A 15,824-nucleotide genomic window follows, 5' to 3' on the forward strand; every position below is an offset into this window, starting at 1 on the left:
ACTATGATTAATAAAATTATAAATTTTAAATTTTAAAATAGGATTAAAATATATAATTATATTTAAAAAATTATATAAAAATATAAAATGTGGACATTTATGTGTGGGAGCGGATGAAGTAATTTTTTTTGTTGAATTAATCGAATATATTGGCTTAAAGAATAAATTGCGAGTGTGCATTGAAAGCTTTGATAGCTGATGCTACGGCTCACGCAGCCATTTTTATGGTAAGAGACTATGATGCAATCATATCACATTTCAACTGTACGTGTATATTTATGAGCTTTAACAATTTTGATTCGTACATTCATAATGATATACCAAAGGCGTTTTAAACAGACTATGCGCTCATTTTCAATAATAATACTCCCTCCGTCACAATCAAGATGCAACGTTTATTTTTTACATGAATTTTTAGGTAGGCAGTATTAAAGTATTAAGCATGATAATTTAGAAATTAGGTGATGTGATACAGAGAAATATATATTTTATTTTTTTATTGGGATAATGTGAGGAAATAAATTGTGGAAATAGAGATTAGATATAATTAATTATTTCTTATTTTGAAAATGTTGCAAAGTGTTTGGGACTTGGATGGAGGCAGCAGTAATTAATTTTGAGTCTGCTTATATTATTTTTATTTATTGTTTTATTTGAAGCAGATATACTGTAGCTTATCCAAAGTCAAAGTGGGTTAAGAGATGAGAGAATTACCGAGGAAGGCGAAGGCAGTGGTGGTGGGAGGAAGCATCGCCGGATTATCCTGCGCACACGCGCTGATTGCCGCCGGGTGGGAAGTGGTGGTGCTGGAGAAAACAGGTGCGCCTCGAGCAGGTTGCGCTACCGGTGCAGGACTCGGACTCGATCCTTTGGCTCAGAAAATTCTCAGATCATGGCTCAAACAACCAGGCATCCTCGAGCTTAACACTGTGCCGCTCACGATCGATCAAGTAATTGAACCAAATTTCTCATGAACTTCACTACTTATTCAATCACCTGCGTTGTCGTTGAATTGTTGATCCTGTATAAACATTTCGCGAAAACATTGCCAATAATCTTTGTTTACACACTAACAGCTTATTGTGACTTGAAAATTTTAATGAGAGGACGGACCTGTTTCTTACCTGACATGTTGTGTTAATTGTAGAATGAAGCAACAGATGGAAACAAGAACCGTGTGCTCACAAGGGATGAGAACTTGAATTTTCGAGCAGCACACTGGTCTGATCTGCATAGCCTTCTCCACGAGGCATTACCAGCACAAACTGTTTGCTGGGGACAAATGTTCCTCACCTTTTGCATCTCCGAAGACAGAACTCATGTCGAAGTAAAGAGCAAAGCTGTCCAAACTGGTGATATAACCAACATTGTTGGTGATTTGTTGGTAGCAGCTGATGGTTGTCTTTCTCCAATTCGCCAGAGCTTCTTACCCGACTTTAAACTGAGGTTTGTGAATCGAGCCAATGCTTCTTTGATCTTTGGCACATGTACGAACCTGGGATTCTGGTTCAAGTAAGACACATTTTGTTAGATATTCAGGCTATTGTGCATGGAGAGGAGTACTTGATTTCTCAGACGAAGAAAATTCGGATACCATTCTAGCACTTAAGAAGCCTTACCCTGATCTTGGGAAATGCTTATATTTTACCTTGGGACAAGGAACACATACTGTCCTGTATGAGCTCTTAAATAAGAGGATAAACTGGCTTTGGTATGTTAATCAACCAGAGCCAGAGTTGAAGGTATATCCTAAATCTCGATTTTATATTTCAGAATAATGACTTGAATGAACTCTCAACTTTGTGTTTTCGGGATTAAATCAGGGAAGCTCAGTAACCATAACAGTGAGTGATGATATGGTTGAGAAAATGCATGAAGCAGCGGAGAAGAATTGGGTACCTGAATTGGTTAAAGTGATGCGCGAGACAGAACAACCATTCTTGAATGTCATATATGATGGGGAGCCTCTAGATAGAATTGTTTGGGACAACGTGGCATTGATTGGAGATGCAGCTCATCCAACGACTCCTCATGGTTTAAGAAGTACAAACATGTCAATACTGGATGCTGCAGTTCTGGGAAAATGTCTAGAGAAATGGGGAGTTGAGAATCTGAATTCTGCTCTCCAAGAATATCAATCCATCCGTCTGCCTATTGCCAGGGAGCAGGTCTTATATTCACGAAGACTCGGGCGCATCAAACAAGGTTTAGACCTTCCGGATCGCAAGGTCTTCGTTCCTGTAACAGCAAGGGAAGAAGACTGTGAAGAACTGCAGCAGAAAGCTATGCCTTCCCTAAACGAGATTCCTTCTATTCTGGGTAACATAATATAGTTGGAGCATTGACAAGCTATTATTATTCATTGGAATCCTAGTTACATTATTCTAGCTTCTGAAGTGATGGGTGTTGATATTATTTAGATTTGAAGAATCTTTATATGGTATCAAGAGTCTACTTTTCTGTTGAAGTGATACAATCTATTAACTCACGTCTTTCTCCGGGTACATCCTGAGGATTTTCTTTCAAATTTGAGATCCATTACCACAGTTATCGCATTCATAATTCCTAATTTGGAAAATACTTGCCACCAAATATCATTATCATCATAAACAGTGCATATTAGTCACCAGCAGTTAAAGTTTGGTCAATACTGTCGGTCAACACAGTCAACAATTTCATTACCGGCGACTTTGGTAGTATGCGCAAGTACATTCAGTGGTCAATTGTTAGAAATTTTTTTGCAAATATTTTCGGCCGGCTTTCAGTTTTGATTAAGGCTTTTGGTTTGGTATTACCCGTCTGTATATTAGGATTTAATTCCTTAAGGTTTAGTGCCACCACAACGATAGAGACTCGTTGTCACCGCCGCTGCGACAGAGGATCGTGGCTATTAAAAATTATAATTTGATATTGATGTTCAATTATGAAGTCCGTCTATATTCAATCACCTCATATTTCTTTTGCCAAACTCAAGTTGGCTTCTACATCACCAATTTTTTCTATTTCTTTTGCCAAACTCAAGTTGGCTTCTACATTAACAATTTCTAGATTTGAAATGCGCTCTGTTGACGAGAGTAGCATGTAGTTATGTTAATGATCTACTCCAAGTTAATTGGTTTTTGTTAAAAAAACCTCATGTTTGATTCTATGCACTAAATTCCATATCACTTAATAACAAACTATAGTTGGCATAGTTCATGATAGTTGGCATATCACTAAATTCAATACAATAATTCATGTTGCTATCAGTTGTGCTAGCAAACAAAATATTGAAAGCCAATGAAACTTAAAGGTACCTATTGTCAGAAGAAATCAATCTTGCAGTTCTATATCATCTGTGCTCTTCAATAATTGTTTGTTGCAGTTGCAGAGAGATGAAGAACTCAAGGAGGAAGGCGAAGGCAGTGATCGTGGGCGGCAGCATAGCCGGGGTTTCTTGTGCACATGCCCTGATAGCAGCAGGGTGGGATGTGGTGGTTCTGGAGAAGACCTCCACTCCACCGGAAGGTTGCGCCACCGGCGCAGGACTTGGGCTGGATTCTGTATCAGAGAAGCTCATCCAGCCATGGATTACACAACCTGAACTTCTCCAGGTTTTATCCTTGCCCATGACAATCGAGCATGTAGGTGAACTTTCTGCACTCTGAAACTTATAAATGTTTCTTCCGCATCAAACAGTTTGAAGATAAGCAGTTTAGTTAAATTTGATTTTGTAATTGTTGCATAGTTCACAGACATGGTTTTCTGGTTACAGGAACAAGCTACTGATGCAGACAAGAAGATTACCTGGACGCTGACAAGAGATGATAACTTCAATTACAAAGCAATGCACTGGGCAGATCTTCACAGAATTCTGTACCACTCTTTATCACCAGAAGTTGTTCTTTGGGGCCATTTGTTTGTCTCCTTCTCCATTTCTGATGACAAAAGATCGGTGAAGGTGCAAGCAAAAGTTCTCCAAACTGATGAAACCATCGAGATAGTCGGGGACTTGCTTGTTTCAGCAGACGGTTGCCACTCTGCAATACGGAAAACTTTTCTTCCAGACCATAAACTGAGGTTCGTCGACAAGACTAACAGCAATTCCTCATGTTCCTATGCTCAAACAAGATTTTAGGATCTTAAACTTCTTCCCTGATAGAAAGATGTGACCTTTTTTTGTAGATATTCAGGTTATTGTGCATGGAGAGGGGTTCTTGATTATTCAGATAACCCACAGTCCGAAACTGTAGTGGCACTCAAGAAGGCATACCCTGATCTTGGAAAAACTAATTATTTCGACATAGGTTCAGACGGGCATGCTATCCTCTACGAGCTAATTAACAAAAGAATAAACTGGATCTGGTATCGCAACCAAACAGAGCCAGACTTTAAGGTATAAACTCGATCATGTTCTATTCTTTCATTGCAAAAAGAAGCTGATAACAAGAGATATTAATTGCATTTTTCGTGACCAACCCCAGGGAAACTCTGTTACCACAAAAGTTAGCAAGGACATGATCGAAAAAATGCTAACAGCAGCCGAGAAAGTGTGGATACCTGAATTCGTGAAAGTGATGCGGGAGACAAAAGAGCCATTCCTGAATGCAATATATGACAGTGATCCATTAGAGCAATTGTATTGGGACAATGTGGTGTTGATCGGAGATGCAGCTCACCCTATTAGTCCTCACGGCGGTAGGAGCACAAACATGTCGATACTCGACGCAGCAGTGTTGGGGAAATGCCTGGAGAAATGGGGTGTTGAGAAGCTGAGTTCAGCCCTGCAAGAATATCAGTCGATCAGGGTGGTGGTTGCTAGAGAACAGGTCCTGTTCTCGCGGAGAATGGGTAGGATAAAACAGCGTTTACCTCTGCCTGACCGCGAGCTGTTTGATCCAGTGACAGCAGACCAGAAGGAATGTGAAGCCCTGCGCCTTAGGAACATACCTTATTTCTGTGATGTTCCATCCATATTGATTTAATAGGTAATACAAATACAGCCCATATAAAACAAGATTACTGATAATATTAATCTAAATATAAATTTACTAAATTTAAAATTGAAAATTAAATATTCATAAGTTTGTAGGCTTGGTATGACTTGTTCTGACTAATTTGTAGAGTAACAGTTGGATTTTAGCTCAATAAAAAAAATAAAAATAATAATAATAATAATAAATTTAATATCATGGTAATTGATTGTGACACATGAGAATAAATTTTTAATAAATTGAATGTGTAATAAGTGGTAAATTTGGTAGAGAGAAATAGTAGTAACATTATTTTTTTACTTATTCATTATTTTTATAAAATTTTTAATAAATTTTCATAATATTTTATTCTAACATAGTAAATAGGAGTATTGCTTATGTTAATATATGACGTACAGTACATCTACTACGACAGACAGCACTCAAAAGCAGTTCAAATAACTCCTCTACCTTCACTACCTTCCTGGAATTCCATGCGAGTGTGTGACGATGATTGGATTGAACGTGCTTTTTGCTTCTGTCTTCTATTTGAATCTCGTGTGTACAAATTTAAACAAACGGTGTTCGTTATCATCTGTTTTGATGTGATGGATTAGTCTGGATTTTTAGAGAGAAAAAGCTTGATGAACATAACAATGGCTAACCTGGATGGAGACCCGCGCTGCGTGCACGCGGAGGCGATAAAAAATGGCGTTGTTCCTACACCCCAAACCAGGGCGTTCTTCAACAACCTCATCACCCGCTACGCCAGATTCGATGCCGCAGATTCAGCCTTTGCACTCTTCCGCACCATTCCCTGTCCTAACGTCGTCACGTGGACCTCCATCATCTCTGCATTCGCCGATTCTCCGCAGGCCGCCATTAACCTCTTCCTCTCCATGCTGCGGTCGCCCAGGCGGAGTCTGCCCAACGCGCGTACTTTCTCCACTTTGCTCAGGACATGTGCTTCGTTGCCGGATAATCGCTTCGCTCCACAGCTGCAATCTCTCTCCTTGAAGCTATCTGCGCTCGAGAGTCCTTTCGTAGGGTCAGCTTTCGTCTCTTTATATAGTAAAATTGGGGATTTGGATTCTGCGCGTAAGGTGTTCGACGAAATGTCCGAACCCGACGGAGTTTGTTTTGCTGCGATGATCAACGGTTTAGCTCAAAACAACAGGCCAATCGAAGCTCTTCAGTGCTTCAGTGATATGAGAAGGCACAATTCGCCTTCAACATCTCAGAGCTTATCTGGAGCATTGTGCGCAGCTTCTGGAACTGCCATGCTCGAGCAATGCAGGATCTTCCATGGCCATGCTGTAGTTACAGGTCTATATTCGAACATTTATGTTGCGACAGCATTGATCGACGGGTATGGCAAGTGTGGGATTATTGAGGAGGCAAGAAAAGTGTTCGACGAATGGAAACTGGAGCTTCAAATAGCAGGATGGAATGCATTAATGGCAGGGTATGCAATACAGGGGAGCACTGAAAGTGTTATTAATCTCTTCAATGCGATGGAGCATCGAGGGATTGCACCGGACGAGTATACATTCTTGGCAGTTTTGACGGCGTTCCAAAGTACTAATATGGTAGCTGAGATTGAAAGATGGCTCGATAGGATGAAAATGAAATACGGACTAGAACCGAGCATCGAGCACTACACATGTTTGGTTGGCGCGATGGGGAGAGCCGGGAGATTAGAGGAGGCCGAGAGAGTAGCTTTGGCAATGCCATACGAGCCTGATGTAGCTTTTTGGCGCGTGCTGTTGTCGAGTTGCGCAATTAACAAGAACACAGACAAGGCTTGGAAGATGGCTGAGAAACTGTTGGAAATCAACCCCCAAGACGACTCGACTTATGTGATACTATCGAACATGTTTGCCAGCGCTGCAATGTGGGATGAGGTCAAGAAAGTTTGGAAAGTTATGAGGGATAGGGGAGTGAAGAAAGAGATCGGAAAAAGTTGGATCGAGGTGCTAGGCGTCGTCCATGTGTTCTTCGCGGGAGATAGAAGGCACGCCAGAATGGATGAGATTTACGCGAAGCTAAAAGAGATGATGATGGAGATCAAGAAGATGGGCTATGCGCCGAATGTGAGCGAAATATGGCATGAAGTGGAGGAGAAGGAGAAGCACGAGTTGCTTTTGTATCATAGCGAGAAACTGGCAGTTGCATTCGGATTGTTGCGTGGGGTGACGCCGCTGGGGAAGCCCCTGAGAATTATAAAGAATCTGAGAATATGTAAAGATTGTCACGACACATTCAAGTATATTAGCATTGTAGCCGCAAGAGAGATTGTCGTGAGGGATGTTCAGAGGTACCATAGGTTCTCGAATGGCTCATGCAGCTGTTGCGACTCGTGGTAGCAGAAATGATCGAAACATTCGAGCTTGTTTGCCCGAAAAATAAATTACCTGTAGAGCAAACACCACAAAAAGAAGGGATGGAGGAGTAAAAGAAAAAGAACAAGAAACAACAAGTCACCCCGCATATGTTACAGTTACAAATAGTGGCCTCTCACCAAAGCAGAAATGAAATAAATAAGTCTCAAAACTTAAAAATTAAAATAGGAAAACAAGAACCTTTCATTCATGGTCATCTGTCATTTTGATTCTTGATTCTCTGCTATTCATTCACTCATTCATCCAATTTATCTAAGAAGCATCGCAGTTCCTTCAACCCTTCAGCAGAAATGCTTCGGTGCACTCTCCCCCGAGGTACCGTCAAGTTGGGGGGCGGTTGGGGTAGGAAACACACGACAACGGCTGACAAGTTGTCCCCGCTGTTGCGCTTCAATGCCTCGCCGACAAGTTCCTTGCTGCACATTGCTGGATCATTATGCTCTTGAAGCCTTCTACGGGCGAAATCCACAGCATTCTGGCTCATAAACACGTCCCATAGACCATCACACCCTATGATTAGGAACTCGTCTTCTTCCGTTAGTCTTGTGCTCATCAGTTCAGGCTCTGCAGTTAGAGGCCCGCCATCCCGGCATTTCAATCCTTCCATGTGCCAGTCTCCCAGAGCACGAGCCACATTGAGTTGCCCGTTGAGATAGCCATCATCCACGTAACCTCCAGAAGCTTCTATCCGCCTTTTTTCTTTCAATAAAATGGGTTTGTGATCTCTGGACATCTCGATTGCTTTACCGCGGCGACAGAGCACTGCTCTGCAGTCCCCAGCATTGGCCACTATCAGAGAGCTGCATAAAATGAATATAAAGCAAGAAAATTCCGTTCAAATAATTAGTATTCTGGAACATGAAACATCATCTAAGTAAGGTTTTTGTCACGAATAATAGAACACCAACCTTCCAATTATCACAGCCGCCAAAGCGGTGGTTCCAGAAGCAAGATCTGCATCCAAGGAGCAGGCTTCTGCAAAAGCAGTATCCGTCTGTAAAAATGCTGTAGACATTACTCTTTCAATCTCATCAGGAAAGCCTTCATCTTCAACAATAAATCTTGGTAAGTGATTACAAGCAAAATCAGCAGCATGCTTTCCTCCATGTCCATCAAAAATCTGGCAGGATTTATATGAAACCAAATAAGAACAATCCTTACAGCATATATTTTTACATGAAAAAAAAAATAAAATGTCTTCTTCAATAAATAAGCAGACAGCCTAATAAGTAGTTATTTAAAGCTTCCTAAATAGGAAATGAATTCACAAGAAACAAAATTGACAAGAATTAAGTAAACTTCAGTGAAACAATCATATAAGTAAAGCTTACCACACCACCTACATGCTCTGCAATTCAGATGTTTGTTGATAAAAGTTCATCTTAATAGTGAACAATCATATAGCAATATATTGGGACTAGAGGGCTTAAAATATCCAAGTGGTGGGTTCAGTCATAGTACATGGGAAAAGACTTACTGCATAGAATGCACAACTATCATTTCTAATGTTTGAGCCATAATCACGCATCAAATTGTCAACACAAACATAAGCATCCTCCATGCGGGATCTAGAACCGATGTCTGCCCAAGCACCTGAACGCAGCAGGGGAATATATTTGGATTTGGCACCACTAGAATGTCCGTTCAAATTTGTTTCAATTGAGACTTCTGAGACTTCCACCTGCTAAAGCTCTAGTCAAAAATCAATTCTGCCACGTGATGATAGAAAATAGCGTAGCACAGCCACAGAACACAATATATTAACCAAGAAAAAAGCCATATGTGGAAATGCAAAATAATGAGTTTCTTTAGACTTAAATTCTCCATTTAACTAATGTGTCTTTCTTACCCCTTTCCATATCCACTCACCAGTCTCAACCAATTAAGATACCAAGACTAAAGAGAGACAGAAAACAAAACTACCATAACTTAAAAGCCTTGTAATACACTAGTATGATCATGAATAACAGTTTCCATTATTGTGCCACCTGATATACAAACAATGTGATTGCCAAAACATACCCCCAATAAGACTTCATGCTGACAAAATAATGATCCACAATAATCATCAATATATAACAAGGATCTAGCACATGAAGTTTGGATTTTCATTTACCCACTCCTAAAACCATATAGCTTCTAAAAGATCTTATCTGATCTACAGGACACCTATCTTATAAGAATCAAGAAATTCCAATTTGGATAGAACCTATATATAACAGTAAATGAAAACCCTTCAACCCCAACATCTTCACAAAAATATGATGAATCCAAGTAGGAATAATCCCATAAGAGATGCATTAGACAAACTTAAACCCAATAGAACACCTGAATAATCAACAACTGATATAGAAAAAAATTTTAGTGTAGTGAATGTGTGTACATATATCATCACATCTATAAAAATAATGGCAGCTAGAATAAAACAACAAAATCCGACCATCTCCGATTGATATACTCTTAGGTAATGATAAACAGGTGCATAAATTAAAAACCTTTCCCCCAAAAACGTATATATCATAGGTCAAAACGAGAAACGACAGATACAAACATGGAAAGATTAGAGAGAAAATAACTAGGATACAGTGAATTTCAACTAGAATTACAAAAGAGAGGTCCGAACATGAGGAGGCTTATTAAACGAGGGAGATGTGGCCTCTGAATTCAAAAACAGCCGGCAGACACTTCGGCCGCCTGCGGAACTGGGAATCGGCGGCAGCCCGACGCCAGAGGAGAATTTCTCTCCGCCACCATCCACATTACCGACAGTTACCCTAGTTTCCTCCATGATAACTCCGAATCATCACTTCTCCAACTCAAATTCGAACTGAAAATAAGAACAAAAAGGAGCAGAACACGCAAATTGACTCCAAATTCTTCGGCCTTTCCCTAATTTTAGAAACTAGGGTTTCAGATTGGGGCTAGGGTTTTATATAAGGAGAGAAATAAATCAAGAATCGATGCGACTACAAGGAATAGATCGGAGAGAGAGAGAGAGAGGCGAAACGATGAAACTTTTGTTTCGATGATTTCTGCCGCTGCGTGTTTGAGCCTATTTATATATTCCAGAAGCATGACGTGTACATACTAAATACGACGTCGTTGCGCTGACCTTTCGTGATTGACGTGTCTTCTTTTAACGTCACTTTGCATGCAGATATTTTCCATCGCGTTACGTCGATTATTTTATTTCTATTTTTCGAATTTTTCAATTCGGCCCCTCTTCTTTGAGCAAATATACGAACCTCCTCTTTATAGTTTTTGAAAGTTGTATAATGTTGTGAGAGATTGAAAATATTAAAAAAAAAAATAATACTCCCTCCGTCTCGTCTTATGTTGCTACACTGTAGATACGGTATTTTATGAAGGGTATAATTAATAGATAATTAAAAATATATTAGTGAAAATAATTATCCTATAATATAACTAAGTATAAATTAAAATTAAAATAACTGATTATTTTAATAAAATTAAAAAAAATAAATTAAAAATTTTAAAATGAGATTAAAGTGTATAATCATTTTTCAAAAAATAAATGTGACATAGAATATGGGACGAACAGAGACGACAACGTGGACATGATATGTGGACCGAAGGACTAATATTGTATGTCTAGTAATTTTTTGTTGTACTTGACGGAGTAGAGTTAATATTATATTGCAATAATGACCACGTTTATTTCACTTTGTTTTAATACAATAGAGTGGCTGTCGAAATTTTCAAAGTCAAAGGACCTAATCGTAGATCTAGTTAATAATTCATGTCGGTGACATTTTATTCATTAGGACACAGACCATCTGCCCCTTAAAGTCCAATTTAATTTTCTTAATTGACGTAATAAAATTTTCTTAAAAAATAAAAATATTGGGCCAAACTCCAAATATTTGGGCCGAATTGTACGGCCCAGCTTTGTAATAATATTGTGGACCCTAGAAAATTGGAGTAAAAGGAAAAAATTATAATTAAATTGGAGGGGAGTAAAATAATTTGGCAATTGTTGATATATCTTGTACTTTGTAAAAAATAAAAAAATAAAAAGTGCTATCTTTAGATATTAATAAAGAAAAAATAGGAAGAGAAATTGATTTGTAGAGCTTTTGGGAAGCATGTCTTTCTACCAAAATTTTAATGCTAAAGATGGGTCCCTACTAACTTGTATTTCTATTTTTTCACCTCAATTAATAGCGATTGTCAGTAATTATGTTCAGTATTGTCATATTCTTTAGTACTACACGTGTCAGCGCAGGAGGCCTGGCAGAAATAAAGGGCCCCACTGGTGGTATAGATTTGTCACATTTGTATCAGAATTTTGTATTTTGCCACAAGCATATACGACAACCCTGGGCCTGGACTACATTGTGCATCCATTCTTTCTAATCAAATAAATAAATAAATAAATACTCTTTTTTAAGGCATAAGTAATTATTTATCAATAGTTATATAAGTTCAACAATATCAAGAATAAATATATTATGTAGCATAATATTGATCAGCGTGAATCTGGTACTAATTTATATCAGAGCCGTTGGATGGACAAGCGATGACCATCCGACGGCTGAGAGACGAAGCTCCGATTCGAGTCATCACACGACGTTCGAAAAATAAGTGGGCTTTTTATAGGCCAGCAACGAAGGTTTCCCGAACAAGTAAGCAGATGGAAAGACAGGTAACTGACACGTGTCCTCGTGTGCTTCAACCACCTGGCAATGGTCATCATATTCATTATTTTTAATTTTAAGATACGGCTTCTTTTATCGGGTAAATTTAAATTACATTAACAATTATGATATTTCTGTACTCATCTGCATATATGCATGCACCATCAGCTGTTACCTATTTATTTAAATCGCATTGCCAGATTCTCTTAATTTAATTAATCAATTAATTCGTTACAGAGAACAAACACGACACAAGTGATAATGAATGTTATTATTAAAGCTGTTTCTGGCCGTTTTATGTCGTTTGACCCATGTGCTTTTACTTGACTAATACACGTAGACTTTTGTACAAAGCAAGTACAAAGTAAGCATTTTTTTTTTTTTTTTTGTCTTATATTTATCCAAAGTCAAAGCCAAATTATATTGTGGCGACTACCCATAATTAAATTAAAACTGCATTACGAATTATCAATTTAAAATAAATAGAATAATAAAATGAAATCGGTCCAATCCAATTATCATACTCGAGAAGCCAGCAGAGGCGCGTGCGAGCGCGTGCGGTAGCCGCGAGTGTGCCGTGAACTAACCCTCACTGCTCTGCCGTTCAGCTTCGGCAGTATTTATAGGCTACGCAGGAGGAGAAAGGGCGAAAAAAAATTCACAAGAACACACAAACATACAGTCATCAAAGCAAAGCAATTCTGAGCTAAGAGAAGAAGGTACCTTGAGAGAGAGAGAGAGAGAGAGATACATACATACATAGAAAACACACATAACATCGATCTATACACTTTTCCTTAACTTTCACGTCTCCATTACAATTTACACCCCTCCCTGTCTTGATTTTCTTCGAGTTCAGTTCAGTTCAAATCTCGAAAATGGGGTTTTGCAAGGAAGACGAAGATAGAAACGGGTTAAATTACCAGATTGTCCCCGGCCCCATCATCGTTGGCGCCGGCCCGTCAGGGCTGGCAGTGGCGGCGTGCCTGCAGCAAAACGGCGTCGCTTCGCTGATCCTTGAAAGAAGCGACTGCATAGCCCCGCTGTGGCAGCGGAGAACCTACGACGTGCTCAAACTTCATCTCCCCAAGCACCTCTGCGAGCTGCCATTGATGAATTTCCCCGACCATTTCCCAAAATACCCCTCCAGGTATCAGTTCATTTCTTACATCGAGTCTTACGCCAACCACTTCTCAATCAAGCCCAAATTCAAGCAATCCGTTCTTAGAGCTGAATTCGATCGAATCAGCGGGTTTTGGAGCGTGCAAACTCACGATTTTCAGTACTTTTCGAGATGGCTAATTGTCGCCACAGGTGAAAATGCCGAGCCCGTTATACCTGAAATTCCAGGGATTGAGAAATTTCGGGGGCCCGTTCTGCACGCCAGTGGGTATAAATCGGGCTCGGAGTTTACAAAGCAGAGAGTTCTGGTCGTCGGATGTGGAAATTCCGGCATGGAAGTTAGTCTTGACCTCTGCAGGCACAATGCAAGTCCTTACATGGTCGTCAGAAACTCTGTAAGTACAATTTGATTAATTATTATCCTAATTAATTAATTCAGGGTTTATTTTATTTATATATATATATTCTTGCTACTTTTCAGGTTCATATTCTGCCGAGGGAAATTATGGGGGTTTCGACGTATTCTATAACTACGGCACTCCTGAAATGGCTGCCATTAAAGCTGGTGGACAAGTTCCTTCTCATGGTGGCTAATCTGACATTAGGCAATACTGACAAATTAGGGCTCCGGCGGCCCAAAACGGGGCCGATTGAACTCAAAACAGCCACCGGAAAAACACCGGTGCTCGACATCGGAGCTTTCTCGCAGATTAAAGCTGGAAACATTAAGGTATAAAAATGGAACCCTAGCTCACAGTCACACAGTCTACAATTGTATTATCCATCGCATGCATGTAATAAATATCTTTCAGCTGATTAATTACCATTGACGCAGGTGGTTGAAGGTGTGAAGGAGATTACAGAAACTGGAGCCAAATTCGTGGATGGACAGGAGAAAGAATTCGACTCTATCATTCTGGCAACGGGCTACAAGAGCAATGTTCCGACATGGCTCAAGGTAATTCTTACCTCTTACATACAAGTATTCTCAGAGACGGGCGGGGGCCGGGAGCCGGAGTCCTGGACGATCTCGGCCTTACACACAAATTTATACACATCGCATTCGGCCTTACATATATATATATATATATATATAATACAGTCTACGAAACAAAACAAAAGAAAACGTTTTCTTACACTGACACAGCAAAGAGAAGATCTGATGGCATTTGTTTGGATCATTCTCTTCCCTTCCCCAGTGTCAAAATACAAATTTGTCTCCACTCTCACGATGTGTTCCTTTCACAAAATATTTTGGTTTTTGCGTGACACTGCACTGCATTTCGCATACTTATCAATAAACTGTTCAATTCTGATGTTTTCATTGAATTCTTGACCCAGAATCCTTACCCAAATTAAATTAAATTATTATTAATTCATTACACGCAGGGATCTGATTTGTTTGCAGAGGATGGAATGCCCAAGGCCAATTACTCCAACAGTAGTTGCAAGGGAGAGAGTGGACTTTACGCTGTGGGATTCTCCAGAAGAGGTCTCCTCGGTGTTTCATCTGACGCCGTCCAGATCGCCACGCAAATCGCTAATCAATGGCGGAGAATTAACCAGAGAAATCAAGCTAAAGAAACTAGTATTATACTGTGACTGCTTAGAGTAATAATATACTAGTTATTATATATATTAGTTAATTATTCATAAATAAGAAAATCTAATCTTCAGTTTTGTATTGTATGGGTCTCTCTTTGTTGCTCTTCCAGTTAATTTAGAGCAGTAGTAATTACTAGACATTAGTTATTTTAGTTTGGAGTACGAATTCAGACGCAAAAAGGAGAGAATCTATGGAAATTGCTTTTTTTCTGAGTAAAATGATTGCTGCCCTACGATTACATCATCATCAGTCATCACCAGGCCACAAGGATTCCCCAATCCCAAAAATCTTTTGCTTATATTTTTCACTCTTGCTTTTAATTTTGAGATGGACTTTTTGGGCTGTTCGTACTACAATTGAAAATATATATATATATATATGTAAGAAAAATTTATTTAGTTTGATTTTGTAGATTTAGTAATAAGATTAAGATGGCGAGCTAGTGTGAATGTAGCACCTAGTGTGGAAGATATTCCTTGTCCGAACGTATCTTTGTCAGACTGTGAATTAAGATCGATGATGACGTTTATATTTTGGCACATTCTTTTGGTAAATCTCAGCCGTTCAATGCATCTCATTAACATTATTATTTCAGTCATATTTTTATGAATCACTAAAAGTTCTTAAATATTTTGAAATTAAAACAATCTACTTCCTTGTGAAATATAAATCCAACTTTCATTTTAAGAAAAATAGATATTTAATATTTATTTTCAATTAATTAATTAAATAAAAAGCCAAAAAATATATGGAGCTGGAGGGGGGTGGCGTGGGGGGGGAGTACGTACGTAGGGGATGTACGAAGCATGCAGATGCAGTGGCAGTAAGGTGGTACGTGGTGGTGTGTGTGAGTGTGAGGGTGAGTGTGAGTGTGAGGGTGTCACGCTGATGATATATTTATTATTGAGACAATGATGGGCCTCTGACACTTCTTTCTGTACGTTCCACCCATCATTCTCACCTCTTCTATTACTTCCATTTACATCTATATCTACATACATACATTTCCCTTCATTTATTTTATACTAGTATAATATTTGAAATTAAAAAATAAAATAAATTGAATTTACTCCAATAGTTTAGT

At 39.0% G+C, this 15,824-nt stretch overlaps 5 protein-coding genes and 1 long non-coding RNA gene across 8 annotated transcripts; 4 read left to right on the plus strand and 2 right to left on the minus strand.

Annotated features, from left to right (window-relative positions):
• The first annotated feature begins 701 nt into the window (after positions 1–701).
• On the plus strand, positions 702–3,496 carry LOC127265453 (uncharacterized). The gene is made up of 5 exons (XM_051295243.1): positions 702–950; positions 1,148–1,446; positions 1,532–1,742; positions 1,824–2,319; positions 3,365–3,496. Exons 1-5 carry the CDS (start codon positions 702–704, stop codon positions 3,376–3,378), a joined length of 1,269 nt encoding a protein of 422 aa, XP_051151200.1. The 3' UTR covers positions 3,379–3,496.
• LOC127265457 (uncharacterized) lies at positions 814–3,406 on the minus strand. The gene is made up of 4 exons (XR_007841961.1): positions 3,297–3,406; positions 1,900–2,238; positions 1,125–1,503; positions 814–1,021 (listed from the first exon to the last, which is right to left on the minus strand). It is a non-coding gene; the product is annotated as an uncharacterized LOC127265457 (long non-coding RNA).
• On the plus strand, positions 3,375–5,662 carry LOC127265454 (uncharacterized). Its single transcript, XM_051295244.1, has 5 exons — positions 3,375–3,623; positions 3,755–4,059; positions 4,165–4,375; positions 4,464–4,967; positions 5,583–5,662. Exons 1-4 carry the CDS (start codon positions 3,375–3,377, stop codon positions 4,962–4,964), a joined length of 1,266 nt encoding a protein of 421 aa, XP_051151201.1. The 3' UTR covers positions 4,965–4,967; positions 5,583–5,662.
• On the plus strand, positions 5,609–7,318 carry LOC127265423 (putative pentatricopeptide repeat-containing protein At5g52630). Its single transcript, XM_051295202.1, has one exon. It carries the CDS (start codon positions 5,609–5,611, stop codon positions 7,316–7,318), a length of 1,710 nt encoding a protein of 569 aa, XP_051151159.1.
• A 78-nt stretch (positions 7,319–7,396) lies between these two features.
• On the minus strand, positions 7,397–10,375 carry LOC127265456 (probable protein phosphatase 2C 22). Of its 3 annotated transcripts, none has more exons than XM_051295248.1 (4): positions 9,978–10,375; positions 8,832–9,035; positions 8,263–8,474; positions 7,397–8,154 (listed from the first exon to the last, which is right to left on the minus strand). In XM_051295248.1, the coding sequence occupies exons 1-4, from the start codon at positions 10,140–10,142 to the stop codon at positions 7,590–7,592; spliced, it is 1,146 nt and encodes a 381-aa protein (XP_051151205.1). In that variant the 5' UTR covers positions 10,143–10,375; the 3' UTR covers positions 7,397–7,589. The 3 variants fall into 3 exon arrangements, with proteins under 3 accessions (XP_051151205.1, XP_051151204.1, XP_051151206.1); XM_051295247.1 differs by having other exon boundaries at positions 8,832–9,038; XM_051295249.1 differs by lacking the exon at positions 8,832–9,035.
• A 2,329-nt stretch (positions 10,376–12,704) lies between these two features.
• On the plus strand, positions 12,705–14,866 carry LOC127265455 (probable indole-3-pyruvate monooxygenase YUCCA4). The gene is made up of 4 exons (XM_051295246.1): positions 12,705–13,529; positions 13,616–13,864; positions 13,970–14,092; positions 14,524–14,866. The coding sequence occupies exons 1-4, from the start codon at positions 12,891–12,893 to the stop codon at positions 14,734–14,736; spliced, it is 1,224 nt and encodes a 407-aa protein (XP_051151203.1). The 5' UTR covers positions 12,705–12,890; the 3' UTR covers positions 14,737–14,866.
• The last annotated feature ends 958 nt before the right edge of the window (positions 14,867–15,824 follow it).

This window comes from Andrographis paniculata, unplaced genomic scaffold, assembly GCF_009805555.1.
Source record: "Andrographis paniculata isolate CXL003 unplaced genomic scaffold, ASM980555v1 Contig73END, whole genome shotgun sequence".
NCBI classification, from domain to species: Eukaryota; Viridiplantae; Streptophyta; class Magnoliopsida; order Lamiales; family Acanthaceae; genus Andrographis; species Andrographis paniculata.